General features: G+C 38.0%; 4 protein-coding genes across 6 annotated transcripts; 2 read left to right on the top strand and 2 right to left on the bottom strand.

Moving 5' to 3' along the window:
* LOC107642763 (F-box protein At5g67140) lies at positions 694-2,723 on the top strand. The gene is made up of 5 exons (XM_016346230.2): positions 694-989; positions 1,075-1,221; positions 1,431-1,566; positions 1,771-1,869; positions 2,299-2,723. Exons 1-5 carry the CDS (start codon positions 889-891, stop codon positions 2,461-2,463), a joined length of 648 nt encoding a protein of 215 aa, XP_016201716.1. The 5' UTR covers positions 694-888; the 3' UTR covers positions 2,464-2,723.
* On the bottom strand, positions 3,199-7,179 carry LOC107642762 (PI-PLC X domain-containing protein At5g67130). 3 transcript variants are annotated; one of them, XM_021122955.1, is made up of 9 exons: positions 6,691-7,087; positions 6,477-6,599; positions 6,227-6,364; positions 6,015-6,113; positions 5,616-5,919; positions 5,312-5,535; positions 5,131-5,226; positions 4,306-4,723; positions 3,199-3,440 (listed from the first exon to the last, which is right to left on the bottom strand). In XM_021122955.1, exons 1-8 carry the CDS (start codon positions 6,823-6,825, stop codon positions 4,544-4,546), a joined length of 1,299 nt encoding a protein of 432 aa, XP_020978614.1. In that variant the 5' UTR covers positions 6,826-7,087; the 3' UTR covers positions 3,199-3,440; positions 4,306-4,543. The 3 variants fall into 3 exon arrangements, with proteins under 3 accessions (XP_020978614.1, XP_016201715.1, XP_020978615.1); XM_016346229.2 differs by having other exon boundaries at positions 5,131-5,217; positions 6,691-7,060; XM_021122956.1 differs by lacking the exon at positions 6,015-6,113 and having other exon boundaries at positions 6,691-7,179.
* Positions 7,648-13,825, bottom strand: LOC107642760 (histone-lysine N-methyltransferase CLF). Its single transcript, XM_016346228.2, has 18 exons — positions 13,525-13,825; positions 12,835-12,936; positions 12,412-12,737; positions 11,844-12,005; positions 11,644-11,728; positions 11,320-11,475; positions 11,174-11,221; positions 11,031-11,102; positions 10,605-10,955; positions 10,262-10,452; positions 9,945-10,080; positions 9,622-9,845; positions 9,351-9,482; positions 9,098-9,188; positions 8,656-8,703; positions 8,440-8,568; positions 8,251-8,328; positions 7,648-8,143 (listed from the first exon to the last, which is right to left on the bottom strand). The coding sequence occupies exons 1-18, from the start codon at positions 13,603-13,605 to the stop codon at positions 7,952-7,954; spliced, it is 2,604 nt and encodes an 867-aa protein (XP_016201714.1). The 5' UTR covers positions 13,606-13,825; the 3' UTR covers positions 7,648-7,951.
* On the top strand, positions 24,164-25,675 carry LOC107640058 (uncharacterized acetyltransferase At3g50280-like). Its single transcript, XM_016343612.2, has one exon. The coding sequence runs from the start codon at positions 24,164-24,166 to the stop codon at positions 25,475-25,477; it is 1,314 nt and encodes a 437-aa protein (XP_016199098.1). The 3' UTR covers positions 25,478-25,675.

Here is a 25,884-nt window from a genome sequence, read left to right as displayed (position 1 = left end):
AGATTGGTACATGAGATTGGGATGCGCTGATTTCGAGACATTAAATGATGTCGGCAAGAGGGAGAGACTGTACTCTTTTTCCCTTGGTCAGGTTTTTTTCCCATTGGGTTTTTCTTGACAAGGTTTTTAATGAGGCAGTCCCCATCACAAAGGATATTGTACTCTTTTTCCTTCACTAAAGTTTTTTTCTCACTGGGTTTTCTTTAGTAAGGTTTTAATGAGGCATATTCCTAAATGGTCATCCAAGGGGGAGTATTGTGATAAGAATGAGAAATGAGTTGGATGCCCATTTAATTCTTGAGCAGCTCAGTTTCTCAAGGAAAGAATATTTGATTTTCAATTAATGAAGTGTGGAAAATCAAGATTTTGTATGTGTATAAATAGAGGCTTAAGCCTCGTATGATAACACATCAATAACAACAACATTCGGGAAAATATTCAAATATTGTGCAAGTGCTTTTCTTTTACGCAATCATAATAATAATGTTTGAGAGTTTTAGACTTAACACCCTCCAAACGAACTAATAGTCCTTCGTCGCCGTCTTACACATCAAAATAATCAACACGGCTTTTGATTTGTCCCAAAAAAAAAAAGCAAAAACCACGTTAATGTGTTCCACACCAATGGCTACGATCATGTACCTACCTTTCTGGCTTTACTCCCCAATAGAAATCCAAGAATCCAGATTCTGATTCTTGAATCTCGAAACTGAATCTGTATTGTACAAAAGTTGAAATGGTAATAATAATGTAATAAAAGTGAAAGTTAAAGAAGAACGTGGCAAGTGAAAAAGATGGTGAAACGATGACGAAAACATGAGGACACTGTTTTTCTTAAACTATAAATTATATATAATTGAAATATGACAAGAGCAATTAACGTGTAATATGATGGAAGGAGCAGAGTGCGAGTGTGAGATTGATCGGTTGCCAATTGACTTGTTGGCTCATATCTTTGTTCTCTTAACCTCCTTCACTGATTTGGCACAGTAAGTTGTTGTGTTTGTGTATATACATATAATATTAATTCAGAAATACAATTTTAATTGATGTTTCTGAATGATGATGAAAAAGAGCAAGCAGTGTTTGCAAGAAATGGAAGCAAGGGGTGAAGGAATCTCTGGCTCGGAGACGCTACCTCAGCTTTGCCGGTTGGAAGATGGATGATGATTCCACCGCTCGCCTCGTTCGCTATGCCTACAACCTCACTAAACTCGACATGTATGTATTAATTATTTTGATTTGTTTGTACAATTCAGAGATAAACCTTTTAGTTGATGCATCAGATCATAATCAAACGAATTGAGATAAACCTATTTGACATGATTTGTGGTTAGAATTGCATGATGATGATGTTGATGATGATGGTGGTGGTGGTGTTAAATAACTGATACTAGATTTATTTGATATTGTGCTTTTTTAATTTTAAGACCAAGAAGCCGCTGGGGATGCCAAATAACTGATACTGGACTTGTCAGAATTTCTTCGGCAAAGTGTGTCATCAATCTCAAATCCATATCACTCTGGGGTTTGACTGGCATCACAGATGAAGGTGTTATTCATCTGGTACGCCATTCTTGCAATTCTGTTTCCAGAACTTACTTTGATGATATTGCTTTTACTTAGATCGTAGCTTTTATTGATTGCACAAACAATGATAAGACTATGCTAATTATTGGTATTCTGGCGTTTTGTCAGGTGTTTCAACTATTTTGCTTATGGTTTTAATTCCTTTTTGCTCCTCTCTCTTGATCATTATTATTCTAACAGATATCAAGAACTAGATTCTTAGAGCATCTCAATGTTGGTGGTACATTTATCACTGATGAATCTCTCTTTGCAATAGCAACAAGTTGTCCAAATTTGAAGGTTAGTTAGTTATTATGATAAAATTTTATGTATATCGAAATGCTTCACAGTATGCCTAATACTCTAATAAGGAGGAAAGTTGGGTCGTTAGGTTGTTAGGCATATTGTTAGGCACATTTGTTTGTAAGATGTAACATTTTTCACTCAGATGTTAGGTATCTGGAATTCTCCTTTTGGTGTAATCAGGAGAACAGGGAATTACCAATTGAATTCTCATGTAGTGTAGAAAATTTCTGATGTTAAGTTTTGCTTAATTTTCTCATATTTGATTTCTCACCATTGGATTTGAATGTGAAACTCGGATAAGATATATGACATCCACATAGGAGAAATAATAGTAAAACATTGTAAATAACAAGATGACTAGATGAAGATGATTATATATTTATGGTATTCCATTCAAGTCATACATGATTGCTTCTTGTTCAGACTATTGTTCTGTGGAGCTGCCGTCAAGTAACTGAGAGTGGTCTTTTTGCCTTAGTTGATAAATGCCCCAAGCTGAAATCAATGAACGTATGGGGAACAAGAGTTCCTGTGGACAGCCTTAAAACCTTGCTTATTACAAGTCCAACTCTTCAGATTAAATTGTAAAACTGGGGAGTGCTCTAAAATTGATGCCTAAAGTGCTGATTCTTAATTTATTAGTGTTATCACTGCTATTTTATGTATAGAATGTAACCTTATATTCTTAAGTGTAATTTACCAGAAAAGATGAATATGTCAAATTCCATTCATGTATAGAAAACATCATCGTGTAATTTATTTATTGTCTTTTATTGACCCTTTCTATTGTTGTAAATGTTGAATTCGCAATAAATAATATAAACCATAAGAAAGGATTGGTCTACTTACATGGTTTACATGATTAAACATTGTATATGATAATATGAATGCTGAAGTGAGGAACTCTGGTACGACAAGTTAGCCCATTGGATGAAGTTATCTCGTATTAGGAAACCAGGATCACATGGTATTTTGCTTTTCAATGTTTGGTGATAAGTATGAAGAAATAACATAGGTTCTGGGAGATTTGTGCTTTCATTTAGTTTCATGTTTTACATTATTAAGTTTCAGGGTGTGAATTCCCCAAGTTATTTATTATGCCGCGTTCATAATTACGTCAACTACACTATTTAATTAAATAATGAACAAATAATGATCACATGATATTTAACCCCATATCACGATTAGATTCTTTTGAATCTTCCAACTGAAGAAACTTCTTGAAGGATTCATTATATTTTTAAACTACAGAAAGTAGATATATATGGTTTATAGCATAATTAAAAACCTTTCATTCTTAAAAGCCTGCAAAACTCATATAGATTCCTCAGGTAAAGTATTTCTGTAATTGAATGCCACATGCTCCATGTGTTGATATGGACCATATTATAGTAACATGATAAATTGTATGTGAAAAGTACTTAACAATACTTGTTAGGGTACAAATTACAATTATAATAATCCTTAACTGTGGACCAAGAGCTTCAGCCATGATATCCTGATATTGTAGTACGCATTTTCCTTTTCTTATCTTTTGACTAATGAATGATGCCTTGGTACATTACCTGAAACACAATGAAGGAAATGTTATAGCATGATTTAAGGATACCAGATTACCATCTAAGACATAGGATCCACCACTTCATTGGAATGTCAACAATCCCATGGAACCACAAACAAGAATTTGACAAAAAGTTGTATTCAACTAATGGTCGTTGGAAACCATCTCATGATTAGTTTGTGTATAAAGGCACTGAAAAAGCTATCAATAATTGCGTTTAAATCACAAAAATCCTGGGGGAAAAGAACTATCTCAATTGCAAACATTGGTGGCAAAGCCCAAAGTAGCTGTTTTTAACAAGTACAATTTGCAGCATCTCAAATCCTTAACAAACCCACATAAATTAAATTGGAAGAAGCTAACATTGCTTTGCTAACAGCCTAAGATCAAGAGTAAACTACACTGACATTCCTCGAGTTTAGATGATATTACACACGCCATCCATTGATTTGTCATGCTTATACTGGGAGGTAGTGCCATGTTTGCAAGGGAAAACTGTGTCACATTTTATAAAATAAAGAGGTAGCAACTGTTGTATAATCAGAATATATTAGGATCAATTAGCATTCATTAGAATTATTTAGTATATCTGAATACTTATTATAGAATATTATGTCTTTATTATATCAATTCTCTTAGCACCTATAAATATCCTTCTATATTGTATCATTCTATACAACTTGAATATACACAAACATTTTTTCTACTGTTCTCTCTTACCCTTTCTAACATGCTCAATCCCAGGGAGATCAGTGTAACTTACCCTAGCTTAAGATTAATGCATATGCCATCGTCTATAAATCATTTTGCCAATCTCATTAAAGGAAGTGTAAGCATCAAGAATTATGCTGTCAAGAATAAAAACATACCTGAACTGCTCCAGATGCCTTATTGACCTCTCTTGGTCACTATCTACCTCAGATGACTTCGCAGATCCTCTCCAATATAGCCTCAGGAATCTCAAAATTTTTCTTATCAAATTTTCTAACTCAGACAATTACATGACATCCTAGATTGAGGCAACACTGCAGTGCACATGATAATACAAGCTCTTCTTGAATGACTTAGCTTGTATATTGTATTCTTACAAATTAACATTCATTATGATCACAACAAAACTGCAATAAGCAGGAAATAAAACGAGAGGACAAGCAAGCAATTTGGAAAATGGTCTGGCGAAGCTGATCTAGCAAATTGCACATATCCAGTAAAGCTTCCACCTGTGTTCGTCCCTGGACTCTTACTAGGTACAGCAATGTTCTTGCAGGATCCAAAAGGTGCTCCTACCTGCAAAATTGTGATGATAACATGATCTTGTGCATAAACTTTTTATACTGAATTTGAACACAGCGAAGTTGTGTGAAGATAGAAAGATCCATCCACATCAAGGACTCTACATTTCTGCTGTGTCACTCGATAAACACCACCAAACACCACGAGATATAAAAATATCAAGGTCTGATATTTCTTGTTCATTTGGACAACCATTCCAAATGGATGAACATTGATTATTGAACTTAAAAAACTAAACTCCGTGATTTTGTATTTAGTGTTGAGTTATTTTAAGCAACTAGGCTCCATGTTCTATGGTAATAGAAGAAACATGGAAATAAGAAAACATCAGAGTGAAGAAGGAAGTTCATAGACAAATGGCATAAAAACAACATGAATGTGAACAAGAAATGCAGACAAACCTGGCAAGCAGTTATTGTATCACATCCACACAATGTACGGCCATTCATTTTATCAACAACATCAAATACACCACCACCATCACTTCTCTGCATAAACTACATTCAGATTATGAAATGGATTTGCAAGGAATTTCATGCATTATTGAATATGAATTTAACAGCTCAGAAGGACAAGAACTACCATGTAAAAATTAACTGCTACAAAGTTTGGCAGCATATTGCCTGCAGCTTTGAAACATGTATTCACCGTATCCACAAGTGGAGCCGAATGCTCTTTGCAAGAGTCAGCTTCAACTGGATATGTTGGAAAATAATTCTGCAGAAATAGTGATGCACTTCTAGAATTTAATGGCTTTGATTCTTTTCTCTGTGGGCAAGAACCCTGCTTCATACCAGGATCTCCAGCTGAAAGTTAATGAATTACATGAATCTGTTGTTCAATATCATGTATCCTATAAATAGTGTTGCAATAGCATTGCACTTACACTCATTTTCAACCATGTACCTCCACTGATAAGCTATTCCTTCTTCATCTTCCTTTGATGCATCAGAAGTGAACACAAGAAGCCGACGATTTGACTGAATCATCTCTGTTATGGTAGGCCAATTTTCGCCATTCTTTGGCATATCAGACACGGGGAACCAAAATTCAACTAGTCCAGCACTTGTGAACAGATTAATCAACCCCTTTGGAGTATGCACATAGTCTTCAATCACAATGGTGATAATCTCTGTTGGATTTTCAGTCAAGAATGTTTCCACTTCTTTTAGAGTATTCAGTGCAGGTTGCTGACAACATTCATAAACATACACCCCACAAAATCAAATATAGAAAAAATACTCACGTAAATAACAAGAGTCAACAACAAAGGTTAGATCATTACAAAGGCAGTGAAATTGAAGCATTGCCCTCGAAATGAATGACACAGCCAAATGTCATCCTCGAAATCGTACATATCCAACATCAGTCCCCTCACTCCATTCTATGCAATATAAGAATCATCTAACAACTTAATAAGAACCACTGAATCACATTGGAAAGTTTGGGAGAAACAAAAAAAACCCTTACTTTTAGCTTTCACCACAAAACACATACCCTGAGTTGATTTGTGACAGTGTCTTCTTGATTGTAGAAAGTGAGTCTCTGAATACCAGGCAGAGGAGGTGAATCCACGATGCTGAATGAATTATGGGTCATGATCCATGTGTACTTATTGAAAGGTAACCCATTAACCTGGATTCCCATAAAGGGAAACTCATCAAACCACAATTGAAACTTGAAACCAAAAAAAAAGAAGTGCTTCTTTTTTTTCAAGTGAAGTAAAGCATTTATCAATGGATATTACTATTGATGTTGGAAGGGTGGCTTGGCCTCTGGTGCAAACAGGTTTTTTCCTTCCCAACGCAGGGCAATTGCCACAATATAGGCCTGGCCCACAATCTGTAGCAGCTGAACATGCCTCCAGAACCTGCCAAAGTTTTCAGCTTTGATGTCAAAAGAAGAAAAAAGTGCGTTCGGTTGATTGGGTTGGAAAGAAGATGGGAGAAAAGGAAGAGAACCTGGCAATTGCCATTGAAGCATGCGGAGGAAGTGGTGAGGAAGAGGGATGAGAAGAAGAGTGACAGAAAGAGGTAGGTGATGATTATGGAAGGTGCTATACATTGGGTACGAGAATCCAACAAAGGCCAGCACATGGCACCAGGCACCAGGCACCACCTCCTTCAAAACTTGAAAGCTAAAGAAAGAAGAAAGTTCACACTTTCACTGTGTAGGAGGAAATAACAACTGAGAGGTTAGTTGATCATAGTTCATAGGTTTTTGGGTATCAAAGGCGGGGCTTTATCACCTTTAATTATTTCTTTTTTGTTTTCTCTTATTTTGATGCTACTACTTTAAAGTTCCATCATTGTTGCACTCATTGCTTATTAGTTATTAGTCATTACTTTTTATGTATATTTAGTTTTTTATTCAAGGGCGAAAGGAAAAAACACGAAGTAGAAGGATAAGAAAGGAGGTAAATGCTTATTACTCTGCATTTATGTGAGATTTAGGACAAGGGTGCAACGGTGTTTGAGGCTTTGAGCTTAGCACTGAAGGCACTAACACTGTGACTTGTGAAGCCACCCTGGTGCACTTCAATTTTACCTTTTGAAAGGAGTTCTTTTCGGGTTTAGCCCCACCACGCAAGTTACTTCTTAAATAAATATCTATTTTTTTTAAAAAAAATCTACAAACAAATATTCATTTTTTGGTGTAAAGAAAGAAGAAACAAAAAGAAAACAGAGAACACGAAACTAAGACACTGTCATGCAGCACCAAGTTATTTCTTGTAGCGTATATATAAACGTCGCACCGCCGTCGAATGTACTAATCGGAGACTCATATTCACATCATAAATAGGAAGACTAAAAGTTACCAAGCACATCAAGGCTTGAATAATGTCATTAATCCTTCCTCGCTCGGATTATATCTTTAAATAAATCTTCGAATGGGTAACGATATAAAGACCATTATAATTATGTGAAATCTTCCTCTGAATGGAATTGACCGTTTGCCATTCAGAGAAGATGGCAAGGAATAATTGATTCAGTAAGCTTGTGTTTTACAAGTTACAACAGGAATAGCGAAAAGAGTCCGCTAATATCAGAATGAATTGTTTAAATGGTAGTTAGTTACCTATGCAGCAACAATTGCATATTTGCATGGCCTTGCCACGAACAAAAGAACTAAAAAAATGCTTTCCGCTATAAATGAGATTGCTTCCTCTATATGTGAAAGAATAACAAAAGAATTGATATTTAATTCTTAAGTAAACTCCCATTACGCAAGCTTCTTTGCACGACCACTTGAAGGAGCACCGTCCTCTTTTTTAGATCCAGATGCCTCTGGTTTCCTAGCCCAGGCAGGAGCTCTATCAGGTTCGTATCGATAATCATAAAACAGTTCCTCCCCAGCCATTATCCGTTCTTTGGCAAATATACCTACTCTGTGGTCTCCAGCAACCATAATAACCTGCAACAATTTAAGAAGATAGCAACAGGGAATGATGTTGACACTAATGGAAAAGAAATACAATGATAAAAGGATTTGATGAGGATCAGAAATTCAAAACTGAATACCTTTGCATAGCAATTTGGATCAGGAGCATGGTTTGCAAACTTCAACTTGTCACCTTTGCGGTAAGCATCAAGAACAAACTGAATACAAAAGAATTATGATTCACCCTTCATTCGATATATACACGAACAACCAAAAATAATATGTAATCGCACCACAAAAACTGAAAGAAAACAGTCATCTAGACTTGCCTGATCATTTAGATTAAAGAGAAAAGATGAATTTTCTCGGTCATATATCTTTCCTCGCTTGTCTGCTTCCCGATGAGAAATTAACTCTCCAGTATACTCTCCAAGGTATTCATGCTTACCAACACTATTCTGGAAGGTTAACTTATTGCATTAGTAAACGGGATAACTGCATGTTGCAAACCCACTGGAATATAATATCATCAACTTGGTATATACCTTTAAGAAGGCTCCCCAGCCAGATACATCAGACCTTCCAAGAAGAACCTGTAAGCATATTACATAAGGATGCCATCATTGTATACAGAAGATCAGAAAGGAACATCTTCAATGACTTAATTACAAACACAAGATCATAGATATGGAAACGCTGAGAATGAATATTGCAAGATGGAATACACCAAAATGTCTATGCAAACCCACATCTCCAGTAGCACTACAGAAAATTTTGTTTCTCAAGCACTTCTATTAATTAAGAAACAAATGTATAGTTCTTGATGTGTATTATTAAATGAATGTTTTTTTTTTCAATTAATAACCCAAATATATTTCAATCTACTATTGCTCAAACAAAATATTTTCTGAGAAAGCAAGCAGGTCCATGTAGCTGTGTATGATTGAAAGGTAGACAAGATAGAAACATTCAATCAAAGAAAATTACCCTTTGTTGCTGTTTGAGGAGAAGCTTCATGTTCCTACATTCATAATTATCACCTCTTTGGCTAGGTATCCCAAGAGAACCATCACCACAGCTGCAATAATAATTTGACCCAAATGGCAGAAATTAATATGGCAAATAGACACTCCACATATACAGTTGAATGAATGAATTATGAGAAATAACACATTTGGGATTTATAAATGAATGAATTGCATAGTAATATACAGAAAACCATGAAATGGTGAAATCTCACCTGACCCAACAATTCCTACAAACATCAGGATCACATTCCCTATCTGCAGCAAAGCAAGGACATTGACGACTTCGGCATTGACTCTTCGCACAATGACAGCCACGAAATCGATTCTTGCAACTCTTCGGGCATCTTGGCACAAAATGTAGGCAGGTCAAAACACAGTATGTAATAATATCTCCAGAATTTCCAAGGGAAGCAAGGCATGTGGAAAATTAGCAATAAAATCCAACATCCCTCTTGTTATTATTCAGGTTGGTTAACAGCTTACCCACAGTATTTCTCACAGCAGGTTCCATTTTGAAGACATGGACACTGCTTTCCACAAGCTGATTGGCAACCACACGGATTGTACTGTCTGCAGGGTTGATCCTTTCTCTCTGTAATCCTTTTCCTTATTGAATGATAAGCAGCAGATTTCCAGGTATACTTCAAGCGACGAACTCTACCTCTTCTGCGTAAAAATCTTGATCTTCGTCTCACTTCATTATTACCCTTACATTGATTATCACCATAACTACTTAGGTGAGCAACATGTGAAAGCAAAAAAGAACAAAGCAAAAGTAAACTAATTATAGTTGAATTAAAAGCAACCTTGGAATAGCCTTCCACAAGAGAATTTGCACCATCCCCAGCAGAACCTGACATCTTTCCTTCATCCCAATTTATGTATTGGAAAACCTCCCAACATGTCTTTAGACCATTTAGAAGATTCCTGGCTATTAAGCAGCTGCATAAGAGCAGAAAACTATTACTACTTACCAGGTGATCAACACTCAATAGTTAGGACCGAATAAAAGCGCTAAAAAAAGATCATACAGCAAGCCACAGTGTTGAAAAGAAGTAAGTTCACATGAAAGTAAGCATCAGAGAAGGCACAAGTAATACATTTGACCCAAGCATATGCTGACCTGTTTCTCCCAAATATCTCCATTCCTTTCTCTAGGAGTCCTTTTTCAAGAGCTTTCCAAGATTTATTGTCAGTGGATTCCTGTTTACAAATGTTCTCATCCACAAACTCTTCTTTCCTTGCATTATCTTCACTGCTGATGACAGGTGGGTCAGTAATCATGTCATTTGATGAATGATCATGAGCTTCAACCTGCATTTACATAGAGTTCATTTTAAGAATCCACTCTTTCTACACCATAGTTTCAAGGTATCTGACATTTTTTTATAAAAATGCATGTTTCTTCCTTATCTTAGTGAAAATTGAGGTTAAAAGCACATCCCTTAACTGAGAAAACCACTCACAATGGAATCAGAATCAGAAACCACTGTTTTCTTCTGCCGTTTCTGCATGCAAACTAGAACACGTTCTGCCACCCGCTTGCTGTTCCTCTTACCAAGTCCACCTCTCCCCACAGGTTTAGCTTTAGGTGGTGCTGACTGGGAGGCTGAAACAGCATCCTTTCCAGGCCCATTCTCTGAGTCGCTACTCTCAGATATGTTCTTTGCATTAGATGAGGCACTTTCACTTTGGCTGCATTTTATGCGCCTTTTAGCAGAAGACTTCTTCCTAGATGAAGAACCACCTGAACATTTCTCTTCAACATCAGCCTGGGCAGAAGAGGTAGCTTTGGAAAACCTTCCTGATTTAAGTACCTAAAATAATTCAAGCACCTTAAGTAAACTGTTTCAGAAAATTCTTCAGACAAATCAAAAGCAAAGACTGCATACCGATTTAAAACAATTCGGCCCACATGGTGCATTTTCAGTATCAGGAGGGTTCCACAGAGGTTGCTTCTCAGCCTGTTAAATTTATTGAGTCAAGAAATATGCAGGAAAATTCATGAAGATAATTACCTATCAATAAAACTTACGGGGAAGACAAGATCCTGGGAACATCCATGTAATCGGCAATCGAAAACCTGAGAAGGTGAAAATTGACATTAGGGCCGCTGGCGGGATATAAAGAGCAAAAGAAAATGAAGGCTATTCAGTACCCCCCATGGGATAAAAGGCTTACAAGACAGCGTCGGCAAAAAAGATTGTCAAAGGAGTCAAGAGCTGCTTCAAGATCCTTTTCCAGAAAAGACTTTTCACTTTGAGAAATATCTTCGGTATCTCCATTCTTGGAACCCCTAGCAGCATTGTCTTCGTTACTAAGAGTTTCATATCTGGCCTGTATAAGACGTTTGACGGTGTTTCATATCTCTGTAAAGCCAGCACAAAGGAAATGGGAAACGGCTGGACGAACGCTTACACTACGACCAGTTTTCATCAGAATAATCTAGAAGGAGATGAAGTGTAAATACAATAAGGACAATACCAATGAATGACAAAAACAAACCTTAATTTCACTAGTATTTCTAGAAAAGCATTGAGCCAAGGAGTCCAGAACAGTATCAGATAAACCCAATTCTCTAACGGTCATGCTGTAAAATCAAACCGCATAATATGAAATCCACAAAACTATTTCTCATGCACAAAAGAAAAATGAAAGGGTGAAACCATAAAAGAAATGGTAGTAGTTTACTAATCTATACCAACCGAAGTATATAATCTTCTGAATCTACAAACTCTCTTTTTTCCTCTTCATCATCTATTATTTCCTCTTCACTGTCACTGCAAATAAGTGCTTCTCCACCATTTTGATCATAATAAATTCGTCTACGACCTACAACTGACTGATCTTCTGTCATTCTTTGATTTCTGCACCAGAATTGTCAAAACAAATATCTTCAAAAGATCAAATTTTAAGTCAAATAAGAGAAAATTATAGCTGGAAAACAATAAATTGAAAGATGAAGTTACAATGCAATAAAAAGGGTGATCAATGCCTTGTAGAAAGGTAGGTATAAGTTAACAGGAAGAGACTTGGTGCTCAAAAAATAGAGCACAGCCAAGAAAGTGTCAAAAGAAGATTTTTAAGGCTTTTTTAGCCTTTTGATTTCTTTCAGTTGTTTGCATTCCCATAAGAAGTAGGGTTCAATTGACAAAAGATATGTTAATGAACAAAGTGCAAACTATAAAAGAATTTTCTATTAATTAAAAAAGTTACACAAAGCTCTAGAGCCTTTAATATTTTAAAAAGAAAAATAAGATTATGTCATGCTACCTGTCCAGAAATATCCATGTGGTGTAAGGAGGTAATCTTTTGACTTCTGGTAACTTGATAGGACGAACAGCATTCTTCACAGCAACATTAGATCCCAGAAGAACTGCTGTAGAACCATGACCATCTTCAGGATAACTATTGCTCTCCCCATCATCACTACTTGCAAGAACACCATTGTGCATATCAATTGCATCCTTTTGCCGCTTTGTTAAAAGGTCCAGACTTCTATGTGTATCAGTTTCATTACATGCCATCCTCTCCATTGACAATCTGCAGAGGTGGTTTGTGACACCAACCAGCTTGTGCCTATTTTCTTCCATTCTTTTCTGTTATCCAAAAGCATGCACATTCGCACATTACAACAAAACAAGCAAAAGTTACAATTCAGATCAACAAATTATAATCATAGGCAATCTATCACACCTTTACGGAAACAATTCGTTCTGCAGCAACTTGTTTCTTTAAAGAATCAATAACCATTGACACATCTTTAACTGTCGGAGTCACTTCCTCCGCTTTGTTTCCCTGCATCGAAACACAAATAGTATATGATATAACATACATTACTGCTTACCGCCCCATCATTAAAAAATTCAAACAAGTCAGGCAGTCATAGTTCATGGGGAGCTATTGGAAAAACATAACCTAAGGAAAGAAATATAATTTGACTACGGCTGAGCCATCTGACACAGAAACACCACAAATTCCATCACCAAAACTCAAAAAGAACCACTGAGGTTATCAATTCAAAACACAATAAGCACCATAAGAGCGAGAAAACCCAACTGCAACTCAAATAATCAGCCCTCTATACAATGCAGTTATATATCCAGCCTCAACCTGTCTTAGAATCCAGCTCAGCTCCTCATCGGGGAAAGGGGGGAAAGTCGTGTGAAGTCAACAACAATCGATTGAAAACAAGCACAGAAAATATACAAATTGAAGCTTCAATTCTAAGTAGATCGAAGCTCAAAAGAAGAAGGATTAAAATGGAAACAACAGAAAGAAAGATAGACAATAATCGAAACCGAAACGTAATGAGCTAGCATGAGCTTCATTGAGGATTAAGGCAGTGAAAAGAAGGAAAGATGAAAAAATCGAATGAGAGCATACGGATGGATCGACGGGAAGCTCTGATCTAGAAGAAGAGGCGAAAGGCGGAGGAGGGGGGAGAGGCGGAGACTTCGACGCCATTGACGGAGACAATGCTGGCGAAGCTTGTCGGGACCCGATTCGGAAATGGCGAATCGGATGGGGATCGATTCATGCAGCTGGAATTGGCCGGCAACAATGCGTAGTCCGAACTTCAGACTTCAGATTCAACGGATAAGGGTTCTGAAGGGACTTGCGATTTGGCGGGGCAAGTTGAAAGTTGAAACCCTAAGTCATATCCCAAAAAAGAAAAAAAAATTAAATGAGAGATAAACTATATTTATTATTTTATCTTTGTAATGCACTTTCAATTTTCCGCCGCTTGAGGAGACTTTTTCTTATTTTTTTTTCTTTATCTTATTTTTTGTTTTTTCTTTTTCTTTTTTTTCCTGTTTTTAATTTTTTTATCAAGTGAACGGTGAATGTTGAATGGGGAATGCGGGGGAACAAAATTTTGAATTATGTACACTGTGCTAATAAACATCACCTTATCCTCTTCCTTCCCATGCCTATATTCTGTCTTTTCCCGTTTTCTTTTTTCGTCTTTAGCTTTTTTATTCAGTTCATATTCGTTCCTTTTTTTTTTCCTTTCCTACATTGGAATTAGTATTTACAAAATATGTACATGTGATTTCTATGCAAAATTGGAAATCTGGCTTGACTAAAATGGAACAGTAGTCACACAGAGTCTCGAAAAAATGAAAGCAGTATAAATTTATAAAAAGTTTATTATACCTAATACAGTAATACTTAATGGTGAATTGGTGATCATTATAATACTCATGAAATCATGATTTGACGTCCACAATTTTATTGTAATGAATAAATTATCATCATCAATTATTTCAAAGATCATTGAATATAGTTACATCGTTTTTTTATGCATCATTTTTCTTATCAATTCCATTGTTAATCCTATAACTTTATGGGTGTAATTATCTTGCGTCGTAAAAATATTTTTTAAAATAAAATATTTTTATATTATTCTTAAAATATGTCTTTCAAACAGATGTTGTGACATGACTCTAACTTTATTACTAGCTAGTTTGCTACTATATAGCACTCCATAAAATAATTTACTTATATTTTTTCTCCTTATAGTACATGAACTAAGGGAAGGCATAAAAAAAAAGGAAGGAAATAAACGAAAAAAGCTTCTCACACGGGAAGAATCCTAGAAGCATCAACTAAAATTAAAGAACATGATATGTGCCCGTTAACATGGTGAATTTAGATTTTCTTACATTTTTTCTCATGTATTTTGTCAATTATTACAATTGATATTGTAATTATTGAATATTAATTTAATTTATTATTTTTTATCTGTCTGTATATTTGGATTAATATAAATTTTTATGGTGTGAGTTTAGAAATAAAGTCGGAGCCTTTAAGAGATGAGAATAAGAGCATAGGCAAATTTTTCTATCTTTTAATAATTTAGCTCTACTCTTTGTAAAGCTTTACTGACAAAGTAGATAGGTTGCTCCCATTTTCATCTTCTCGGATCAAAGGCTGAAGTTATAGCTTAACTCGCCATTGCCAGATAGAGGACGAGCTCTTCTCCCACAATAGGTCGGGTGAGTATGAGTGGTTGGCCCAGGAATGCTTTAAAGCCTTGAAAGGCTTGTTCACACTCTTGGGATCATTCAAATTGCTTTCCCTTTCTGATAATTGAATCTAAGGGAAGAGACTTTAATGCTGACCCTGCTAAGAATCTGGATAGCGTCGCCAACCTTCCATTTAGCTGTTGGACTTCTTTGAGATAAGTTGGACTTTTCATCTCTGGTATTGCTATGCACTTATTCGGGTTTGCTTCTATGCCCCTTTGAATGAGCATGAAACCTAAGAACTTTCCAACTTCCACCGCAAAAGTGCATTTTGAGGGGTTTAGTCTCATTTCATGTTTTCTGATTGTGGAGAATACCTGAGAGAGGTTGGACAAGAGGTTTAGGTCATCTTTAGTTTTGACGAGCATGTCGTCCACATAAACTTTCATAAGTTTTCCCATGTGAGGGAAAAACACCTTATTCATCAGTCACTGGTATATGGCTCTGGCATTTTTTAAACAAAAAGGCATTACTACACAACAATAGTTAGTCTTAGGAGTGATAAAAGAGGTCTTTTCTTGGTTTGGCTTATATATCGAGATTTCATTGTATCTCGAGTAGGCACCCATAAAGGACAAGTACCGATAACCTGAGGCTGAGTTGACCAGAGCGCATCGATATTGGGGAGAGGGTATGGATCCTTGGGGCAAGCTTTGTTGAGGTCAGTGTAATCTACGCACATCCTCCACTTTCTATTATGTTTCTTTACTAGGACCACATTAGCCAGCCACAATGGATATTTTACCTTTCCTATGAATCATGCTTCCAATAGAGCTTGCACTTGTTCTTCCAAGACCTGTGTCTTTTCGGGCTCGAGTTTTCAACACTTTTGCTGAATAGGTTTGGAACCCGAGTATATAGCGAGCTTATGAGACATCAAGTTGGGATCTATACTAGGCATATCGGAAGCTTTCCAAGCGAAGAGGTCGGAATTTCTTCATAGGTCAGACCTCCTTTCAGGTAGGGATGGCAAAACTCCTCAAGATGTGGGGATCCCTGCGAGGATTGCCCCGAATGGGGATCCGACTATGGAAAATTTTTCTCGCGGGTATGGGATGGGGGACAAAATTCTTCTGAGGCAGGCTCGAAGACCCGAGCGGGGATCCCAGCCCCGTCCCCATTAATCCCCGAAATTCATAAATTTATTGAATTACCCTTAATAATTGAATTATCTTAATCCTCATTTGCAGAACCCTTCTTCAGTTCAGAGATCCTTAACGCTGTCTATACTCCATCCAGCCTCTCTGCAGCCACCCCCTCGCCATTCTCTCTTCTCGCTGCATCATCACACCTCACCGTGCCATCACCCTCACTATGTCGTGCTCTCTATTTGCGTTGTTTCTTTTCGTAACTCTGTCATCGTGTCCATTCTCCTCTCTGTTCCCGCGTCTCTCACCTCGTCCATTGCTCTGTCCTCTGGCTTGCTGTTGCGTCCCTCCACTGCGTCATTTCGAAAGAAGTCACCATCTTGTCGTTTAGACTTTTGTATAAAATCTTACTATTTTTGTATAGGATAGATACTTGCAGCTCTATTCATATGAAAATTAATAATTAGTTAGAACTATCAGATAGACGGGAAATGCGGTCCCCACGGGGAATGGGGCTCTGTGGGAATGGGGATGGGGAGCAATATTCTCTACGGTGGGAAACAGGGACGGGGACGGGGAGCAAATATGGGAGCAGGGATGGGGAGCAGGGAGGCATCCCCCAGCCCCGCCCTGCCCCGTTGACATCCCTACTTCCAGGTTAGCCCTTATATTCGTTGTCTTTTTAGGATGATCTCCGATTTGCACTTCTTCTACCTTTCCTGCAGGTTGAAAGCGTAGTTCTTCTTGAGTTCAAACACCTCTAAGTTCGATAGTGTTAACTTCTTTTCCTCCCGGGCTGTCTTTTAAGTTAAAGCTTTCATTGTAGCATTTTTGTTCCAACTTTTAATCTCCCTTTATGGTAGCAATTTCCTCCGCGGTGAAAAACTTCATGCACAAATAAGGTGTAGAAACAACAACTGCAAGTTGGTTTAAGGTTGTCCGACCTATTAGGGCATTTTATGCTAAAGTGACGTCAACCACGATATAGTCAATGCTTAACATCATTTGACTTCGTGCCCTTTTCAAAATTAGTGTACAGAGAAATAAACCTAAGAGGTCGGATCAGCGTATCTCTCTGCCCGAAGAGGTTATCTGGATATGCCTTTATATTCTTTTCTTCTAGTTCGAGTTTGTCAAAAGCGGATTTAAATAATGTATCTGCCGAACTGCATTGATCTACTAGGGTTCTATGGAGGTTTGCATTGGCAAGGATCATTGTTATCACTATTAGGTCGTCATAGCCAGGTGTTATCCCTTGAGCATCTTCTTTAGTGAGCGAGATGGTTGGCAAGTCTGGAGTTCTATTATCTTTTCCAACTTGATACACCTCTTTAAGATGCCTCTTTCGTGATGATTTCGATATTTTTCCTCTAGCAAATCCTCCATTTATCATGTGTAAGTTTCGTTCTGGAGTTTGATGTGGACGATCTTGCCGACCTCCTTCTTCACCTCTCCTTCTTTTTCTTGGGTCATCCGACCTATCAGCTAAGTATATGTCTAGCCGACCTTCCCTGACCAATTTTTCTATGACATTCTTTAAGTCATAACACTCATTGGTAGAATGTCATAAAGCTTGTGGTACTCGTAGTATTTCGTCTAACTTCCTGTCTTTTTGTGTTTGATTGGGTGGGGAGGTGGAAGTTTCTCGGTGTGGCATATCTCCATGTATACGTCTACAAGAGAAACTCGAAGTGGAGTATAATTATGATACTGTCGAGGTTTTTTCGAGTTGTACTATTTTTTTCTTGGCTTCTTTTTTCTTTTCTCGAGGTGGATAGGGTAGACTGGGCCTTGGGAGGGGATATTTTAGTCATGAATTCTCCTCCATGTTGATATATATCTCTGCCGTTCTTGTACTTCGTACAAGAAAGTTGGGTACCGCTTAGATATGGACTGAGAGAACGACCCTTCTTTAAGGCCATTACCTAGTCCCATTATAACTACTTTAGTAGGTAAGTTTTGTATTTCCAAATATGCTTTGTTGAATCTTTCCATGTAATCCCAGAGTGTCTCTCCGATTTCTTGCTTAACTCCTAGAAAGCTCGAGGCATGCTTCACCATATCCTTCTGAATTGAGAATCTAGTAAGAAATTTCCTTCAGGTTGTCAAAACAAGTTACCGACCTGGGAGATAAGTTATCAAGCCACTTCATCACAGCTTTGGTTAGGGTCGTTGGGAAGGCCTTGCAATGAGTAGCATCAGAGGCGTCGGCTAGGTACATCTGACTTTTGAAATTACTAAGATGATGCCTCAGGTCAGTCGTTCCGTCATAGAGATCTATGTCGGGGGGTTCTAAAATTTCTTGGTACTCTAGCCCGCATGATCTCTTTAACAAACCGGCGTTTTTACGTAAAATCTCTTTAATAAAATAATAATTTTTAACCACCCGAAATAGGTTAAAAAATATAGGAATGATATTTTGAAACTAAAAATGTGAAATTTGAATTCAATGAATTTTTCTGAGTGGAAAAATGTATCCTTCACATAAAATCTTTGTAAAAATGCGTACTGCCACTTAAGCCGGTACTACCGGCTCTAGTCTGACCGGTACCATGTATTGAGAAAAATAATATTTTAAAAATTGAATTTATTATTTTGAAAGGACAAAAATAAATTAGAATTGAAAACCGGGCACTAAGTTTAAAGGTTTGGTCCAATTTTGGGCCAAACGGACCAAAAACGCTAATGGGTTGGACCGGACCCAAGTTGGACCTAAACCCAACATATAAATACACTCAAATGAGCCCCATTCAGCTCATTCATAACATAACACAACACACACCCAACTGAGAATTGAGAGTAAAAGAAGAAGAGTGGCACTATTCACATTCAACTTCTTTTGCTTGTAACTCGAGCTATAGACTACAGTGCTCCGATTCGCGTGCCGTTTGTGGCTACGCGAAGCTCTTGCCAAACCCGTCATTTCTACCTCGGCATTTTTGGTAAAAAAAATAAGATTTTAAACTCCTTTTCTCATCCCTAACGATTTTCATGTTTTTAGGTTTGGGTTTTGAAGAAGTTTTGTGATTTTGATTGTTTAGTAGTGATATAGCGTTGGAGTATTGTTGTGTTTCACCCCTATTTTCTTTGGGTAAGGTGAGTGCATTCATATTCCTTATGGTTTTGTGTATATATGAAATCCTAGGTTGATTTGTGATAAATCATGTACATATATAGCTTGAATGTGATAATTATTGGAGCTTCTGGATCAAGTTGGGTTGCTTGTTAGTGCTTGGAAGCTTGGTTGGAGATTATTTGGTGAATTTGAAAATGGTGGAAATCAACCAAGGTATGGTTTCAGTTTCCTCTATGTAATATGTAATATTTCTGGACACTTAGGCTAGTGGACCTTAGGATAAGATTGAATTGATTGTTGGAAATTGTTGAATTTGATTATGTATGATGGTGTTGCTGATTTGATGAATTGTGATGTTGAACTTTGATGTTGTTATTCATTATTGAAATGAGCTTTGAAAATGATGATTGGAGTGTTGACAGAGAATTATGAGCTTATTGATATTGATAAATTTTAGAAATGGAGAAATGATGCTTGGAGTTTAAACATTGATAATTTGAGGAAGGTAAGGGAGGATTTTGGATGAAATTAGTGAAATCGCATGATGGTAGGATGAGGAATGAATTGGAAGGTGTATGAACATCATTTAGGTCTATCGGAACTGTTTTGGTTGTAGGATATTTGGTTTTGATTGTGAATTTTGGAAGTTTGAGAACCTAGTTAATTTTTTGTAAAAACCAGTTTTTGGTAAAATTTATTGGATCATACCTTGAGTCTCAGTTTTCGAAATTAGTTAAAATTTGTCTTAAATTAAATTTCATTCAAAGATCTTTAAATTGATATAAAATTTGAGAAAATTGGATTTTTGTAGAGGAAGTTATGAACGTTTAAAGTTTGGTATTTAAAACTGAATTCTGCAACTCTGAAATTTTTCTAAGTCTAGTGAGGGTTGCGTACGCGACACAGTGCACGCGACATGGCCATTCCATTTGGGTTGGGCATCTCACATACACGGGCATTGCATGCGTATGCGAACTATCAGAATTTTGACCCTTGCGTACGCGAACTGTAACACGCGACGCGAGCAATCCATTCGGGTTAGGACACTCGCGTACGCGACCACCTATTTTTTACTGCATGCGTACGCGAGATAGGGGCTTGCGTACGCGAGACCCCTGTTTTTCTGAAAAACTATTTTTCTTCATTTTCAAATGTTCTCGAGCTTTCCAAATAAGTGCCGTTTAAGAATACTATCTAGTGCTTAGGTCCTAATACTACTAAAGATGAGTTAGAGACTTAAATAGATGAATTTTTTTGTATGAATTTTAGAAGACAGAGACTTACGTTTCTGGAGTACTGAGGATGGATTAATTGAGAGAGATGACAGAATACTGTAACAACGATTGATAAGATGAATTGTGGAATTACGATTGAGGATGTTTGAGATGAGTCTAGGACTCGGAGTGGAATAATGGATTACTGAGTACTGAAAATGATTTGTGAAAGCCACTGATATATTATTTTATGCTGAGACTGTTGAGTCGCTATGCGCCTCGGGTAAGGGCTGTGGCAGTCTCCCGCTTGTCGAGGTCGCGGTGCCGGCGTAAGGACGGTGGTTAATCCCACTTACGTTGATATGTGAGGGCTGAGGTTGTATCCTACTCACATAACCTTCTCTGCTGCATGAGTGTGCAGAGCCTATATCTCTGGCATAGCAGACTTCCTGCTGCATGAGTGTGCGGGGCCTATAACATCGGCGTGGCATATTTCTCTGCTGCATGAGTGTGCAGAGCCTATATCTCTGGGCATGGCAGGAAGGCTATATCTGGAAGGATGTGTCAGGTTGGCATTTATAGACCGACAAGTGATATCACGAGCCAATAGGACAGACATTCATCATATGAATCTTCTATCTGTTTGATTGCTTTGCTTAATTTCTATTATGCCTAAACGAATCACATGTTTACTTGCTAATTGTTCTATTTGCTGTACATGTACCTTACTTGTGCTTTACTTGTCTGCATTACTTGTATTTTCTGCTGGGATTGATGAGGTTCAGTAGGCGATGGCGATGGGATCGCACAGAGGTTAGGTTGGTGAAGGTTGTGGGATACAGCGGTGTGATTAGTATTAGTTAGAAATCCCCTAAGTTTAGATGACCCTGTTTATTATTTATGGTTTAAGTTATTTATTATTGCTAAGCCGGATATCTGTTTGGTATGAAGCTCTAGGATTGTCCCTAGCGTCCCAGGGTCTTACATCTTACATTACTGGGCACTGTTATCATACTGAGAACCTCCGGTTCTCATTCTATACTTTGTTATTATTTTTCAGATGCAGGTCGCAACCCACCTCGGTGAGTTTCTTGATGGTAGCAGAGCGGAGGACCTTATTCTATTTTGTTGTCATTTTGGTTATTTTGACTAGTTCTCTCACTTTTGTATTTATATTTGCTTTAGAGGCTTACTTTGAGAGAGATATTTTGTATATGCTGTTTTAACTTTCAAAACTCTGTATGTCTGTATATTGACTAGTCGGCCTAAACTCCACAGGCTGAGGCTAGTTCCTTATGACTATTATACTCTCTTACATACTTATATCTTGCTATCTTGTATCCTTATCTTGTGCCTTAAGTTTATAATTTCGTGTGAACGTTTCGCGCTTTTGAAACTATGTTTTTGAGCTTATTTCTTCATCGGGTTTCTAGAATTATTATTCCTTCTATATATACTTGTGTATAAGCCTTAGAATTGTCATAACCTTTAATTAACCTTTGCTTTACGGCATGAGGTAAGGCTTAGGATAATTAGGGTGTTACATTTAGTGGTATCAGAGCGGACATAGCATGCTTGTTTGTGAGTGCCTTTTTGGAATAATTGAAGTACTGGACTTTTGATATTTAGACTAATCACCTTGATATTGATTGTTTGGTGTAGACAGGAACCCTAATAACTACTTGCGGACGAGGTCGTACTCGTACACGGGGAGAAATTGAGAATGACCAACTGGCCGACAACCATGCCGAGTTTATGGCAGCGATGGCCAACCTGGCTAATACTATAGAAGTGAATGCTGCTGCGACTTTGCAAGCTGTACAGAGGTTGGGTCAACCAGTGGGAAATAAAAACGAAAAAAGGAATGGAAATGGGAATGGAGAAGGAGACAGTAATAACTTGGGAGGTGCTCCGATGACTTTGGCAATGTTTCTAAAAGTTCATCCACCGACTTTCAGAGGTTCGACCAATCCAACTGAAGCAGACAATTGGTTCCGAGCTATGGAGCACGCACTACAGGCTCAATATTTTCTGGCTAACCAATACGTGGAGTTTGCGGCCTATCAACTGTTAGGAGAAACACAACATTGGTGGCAAGGAGAGTGCTAGTTGCTGCGACTTCCAAATGCTGAGATTTCCTGGGATGTATTTTAGATGGTGTTCTACAAGAAGTATTTTTTCGGAATCAGTAAGAGAAGCTAGAGAGTTGGAGCTTATGCAGCTGAAGCAAGGCTCATTGTCAGTAGCAGAGTACACAAGCAAATTTGAAGAACTCTGTAGGTTCTCAAGGGTATGTCAGGGAGCCTCTAAGTCCTATGAGAGTTGAAAATGTATCAAATACCAAGGAGGTCTCAAGGACGACATCATGACTGCTGTAGCTCCCTTGGAGATAAGGATGTTCTCAAAACTAGTGAACAAAGTGCGAGTTGTGGAGGATTGTGCCAAGAAGGTAGCTGAGGCGAGAGGAACCCGTGGTGATACTGACAACCGAACTCATGGCGATTATCTTGGACCAAGGGGACAGAACTTTAAGAAAGATTGACACACTCCTCAGCATCTTCAAGGTCAAGGAAACTTCAAAAGGGACAACATACTCAGTTCCACCAAATGAGAAAAAGTCGTCAGTGCTATACTTGTGGGCGTCCTGGACATATATCCATGCATTGCCGCCGTGGGAGGAACCGAGATGTGGGTAGGAGTCAGCAACCAGGCCGAATATTCACTATGGATGCAAAGGAGGTTACAGAGTCAGATCCGCTAATGAGAGGTAAGCATATAAAGTTGTTATGATATATTATTAGGACCTAGTTGGCTTAGTTTTATCTTACGGAAGGTTGTCATAAGTTTGGTAGAACTTAGAGATTCGTTAGAGGGACCAATGGAAAAGGAGGCTTTTGATGGATGTGGCTGAGTAATCCAGATTCTTAATGACAATAATCAGAGTGACGCAGCGGAAGGCAAGAGGGAACATCGACACGGTAGGATGACGGTGGATGAGATGCTGTGACGACTTGTTTAGGTTGACAACGTTGGTAGTAGAACGCTTCGTGGAGAATATATCACGCGATTTGAATTTTGGGGACAAAATTCCTAATTAGGAGGGGAGAATGTAGGAACCGGCTTTTTCACGTAAAACCTCTTTAATATCTTATTTTTGCTGTAAATAATGCAAATAATTCCTGTTTATTTTGTTCTTCATACTTTCAAAAACTAATTGAATGAAGAATTTTCTGCTAGATCTTTATTTCAAGGTGAACTTGAGTTGCCATTTCTAGCACTTCTCTTGGTCATCCTTTCCTCTTATGAGGTCATGAGATTTAGGTAAGTAAATCCATCCTTTTGGGTTTTGAGTTCATCAAGCCATTGCATTTTCTTCATAAAACGATTCAATGTTATTGTCTTTGTCAGGGACACAAAAGAAGGTGCTATCATTTCATTATTGATTGCAGTGTATTTGGCTTACCAGCATTTCTCAAGAACAAGTTTACAGAAATCACTTGAACAAGGTTCAATTATTGCTACCATAGCTGTTGTTTGTATTGCTATTGCATCTTTATTGTTTCTGATCTGAGTTGCTTTAGAATGATCTAGACTCATAATATATTATATATAATAATGCCTGCTTCAACGGTGGAGGAGGAGATTCAGTTAACTCCATGGGATCTCCAACTCCTCCTAGTTGATCCCATTCAAAAGGGCCTCCTCTACCGTAACGACCCGGTCACTCCACCGATCATAATCCAACACCTCAAACATTCCCTTTCATCCACCCTTTCTTTCTTCCCACCGCTTGCGGGCCGCCTTTCCGTTACGGAACATGACGACAACACTTCCTCCGTTTCCGTTATTTGCAACAACTCCGGAGCATTGTTTGTCCATGCAGTTGCGGATGACTACTCCGTTAACGATATCGTTAGTTCCGTTTACACTCCACGCTTTGTGCACTCTTTGTTCCCGCTCAACAGGGTTAGAAACCACGAAGGAACAACCAAGCCGTTGTTGGCGGTTCAAGTCACGGAGCTCAACGACGGTTACTTCATCGGGTGCACCATGAACCACGTTGTTGGAGACGGAACTTCCTTTTGGCATTTCATGAACTCTTGGGCTGAGATCTCACGTGGTTCGGAAAAATTGTCCAAGCCTCCCGTGCTTGAACGCTGGTTCCTTGACAGCGGCCATGGCTGCTCCGCGTCTGCCATACGGGTTCCTTTGACGAAGGAGAAGATGATCCAAAGTGGTTACTACGGTTTCGTCTCAGAACTGCAACGCGAGAGAGTTTTCCATTTCAGTAAAGACAAGATCGCTGAACTCAAGACAAAAGCCAAGGCAGAACTTGAAGGCGAAAGCAAAAACAAAATATCTTCGCTGCAAGCGCTTTTGACTCACCTGTGGAGATCCGTGGTTCGGAACCAGGGTCTTGAGCCCGAAGAAGAGGTGAATTACAGGTTGCTGATAGGTGGTAGGGGGAGAATGAAGAGTCCGGCATTGGCGGAAAACTATTTTGGGAATGCGGTGCAGGACGGAACAGTGAGCATGAAGGTTAAAGAGCTTCTAGAAGGAGGGCTTGGAAAGGGTGCGTTGGAGATGAGAAAGATAGTTGATTTGCACACGGAGGAGAAGATGAAGAGTTATTATAGGGGTTGGGTGAAGAACCCTAGGCTTCTGACGGAGGGAGGCATGGCTGGCAATGCTTTAGTGACAAGCAGTTCGCCAAGGTTTGATGTTTATGGGAATGATTTCGGGTGGGGGAAACCGGTGGCGGTGAGAAGCGGAGCCGGGAACAAGAGCCATGGTAAGATAACGGTTTTTGCTGGGGCGGAAGATGGTGTTGACATTGAGGTTTGTCTTTCCTATGAGATATTGGAAGCTATGGGTAATGACTGTGAATTCATGGATGCCGCCTCGCTCCGCCGCCTAATAACAAATTGAACTTTTTCTATCAATTAATTAAAGTCATTATCTTATGTTTAAGTGTTTAAGTGTTTAACTCGTCAATCATCCACACCCTCGTCATTGATGAATAAAGTGCAACATGGATCTAAGTTAGCTAAGTGGATCGAACATCATATTACATCCAATCATGAATAAAACGAGTGATCAATGATAATTTCTGTTCTGCCGTACGTATAAATTAGTTGCATTAAATTGAGTTCACTTTTATATGTCTTATAAACAAGTATCGGTGATTTAAATTTAGTTTTGCGTGTGACAAATCTTTTAATGGAGTTTTAATTCATGATTAATTAATTTTTAATTGATTGTGTAAGAGATATTACAATTAATCAAATATATCAGATAATTTAACTATTTAAAATATTATTTTCGTATCAAAATAT

Source organism: Arachis ipaensis, chromosome B05 (assembly GCF_000816755.2).
Source record: "Arachis ipaensis cultivar K30076 chromosome B05, Araip1.1, whole genome shotgun sequence".
Classification (NCBI taxonomy): domain Eukaryota; kingdom Viridiplantae; phylum Streptophyta; class Magnoliopsida; order Fabales; family Fabaceae; genus Arachis; species Arachis ipaensis.
The sequence above is the reverse complement of the archived record's forward strand: the minus strand, read 5'-3'. Positions and strand labels throughout refer to the sequence as shown.

Bases quoted from the DNA above. Each gene is read 5' to 3' on its own strand.
- LOC107642762 (XM_021122955.1), bottom strand. From the start codon at position 6,825: ATGTGCTGGCCTTTGTTGGATTCTCGTACCCAATGTATAGCACCTTCC. The intron at 5,536-5,615 runs GTAAGTGCAATG...ATTAACTTTCAG, and splicing joins GTACATGGTTGAAAATGAGT to CTGGAGATCCTGGTATGAAG. The intron at 4,724-5,130 runs GTTTGTCTGCAT...ACAATTTTGCAG, and splicing joins ATACAATAACTGCTTGCCAG to GTAGGAGCACCTTTTGGATC.
- LOC107642760 (XM_016346228.2), bottom strand. From the start codon at position 13,605: ATGGCGTCGAAGTCTCCGCCTCTCCCCCCTCCTCCGCCTTTCGCCTCT. The intron at 11,476-11,643 runs GTTTGTTTTTGT...CGTCTTATACAG, and splicing joins GAAATACTAGTGAAATTAAG to GCCAGATATGAAACTCTTAG. The intron at 11,103-11,173 runs GTAAGTTTTATT...TAAATTTAACAG, and splicing joins CCCAGGATCTTGTCTTCCCC to GCTGAGAAGCAACCTCTGTG.
- LOC107642763 (XM_016346230.2), top strand. From the start codon at position 889: ATGATGGAAGGAGCAGAGTGCGAGTGTGAGATTGATCGGTTGCCAATT. The intron at 1,222-1,430 runs GTATGTATTAAT...TTTAATTTTAAG, and splicing joins AACCTCACTAAACTCGACAT to ACCAAGAAGCCGCTGGGGAT. The intron at 1,870-2,298 runs GTTAGTTAGTTA...CTTCTTGTTCAG, and splicing joins CAAGTTGTCCAAATTTGAAG to ACTATTGTTCTGTGGAGCTG.
- LOC107640058 (XM_016343612.2), top strand. From the start codon at position 24,164: ATGCCTGCTTCAACGGTGGAGGAGGAGATTCAGTTAACTCCATGGGAT.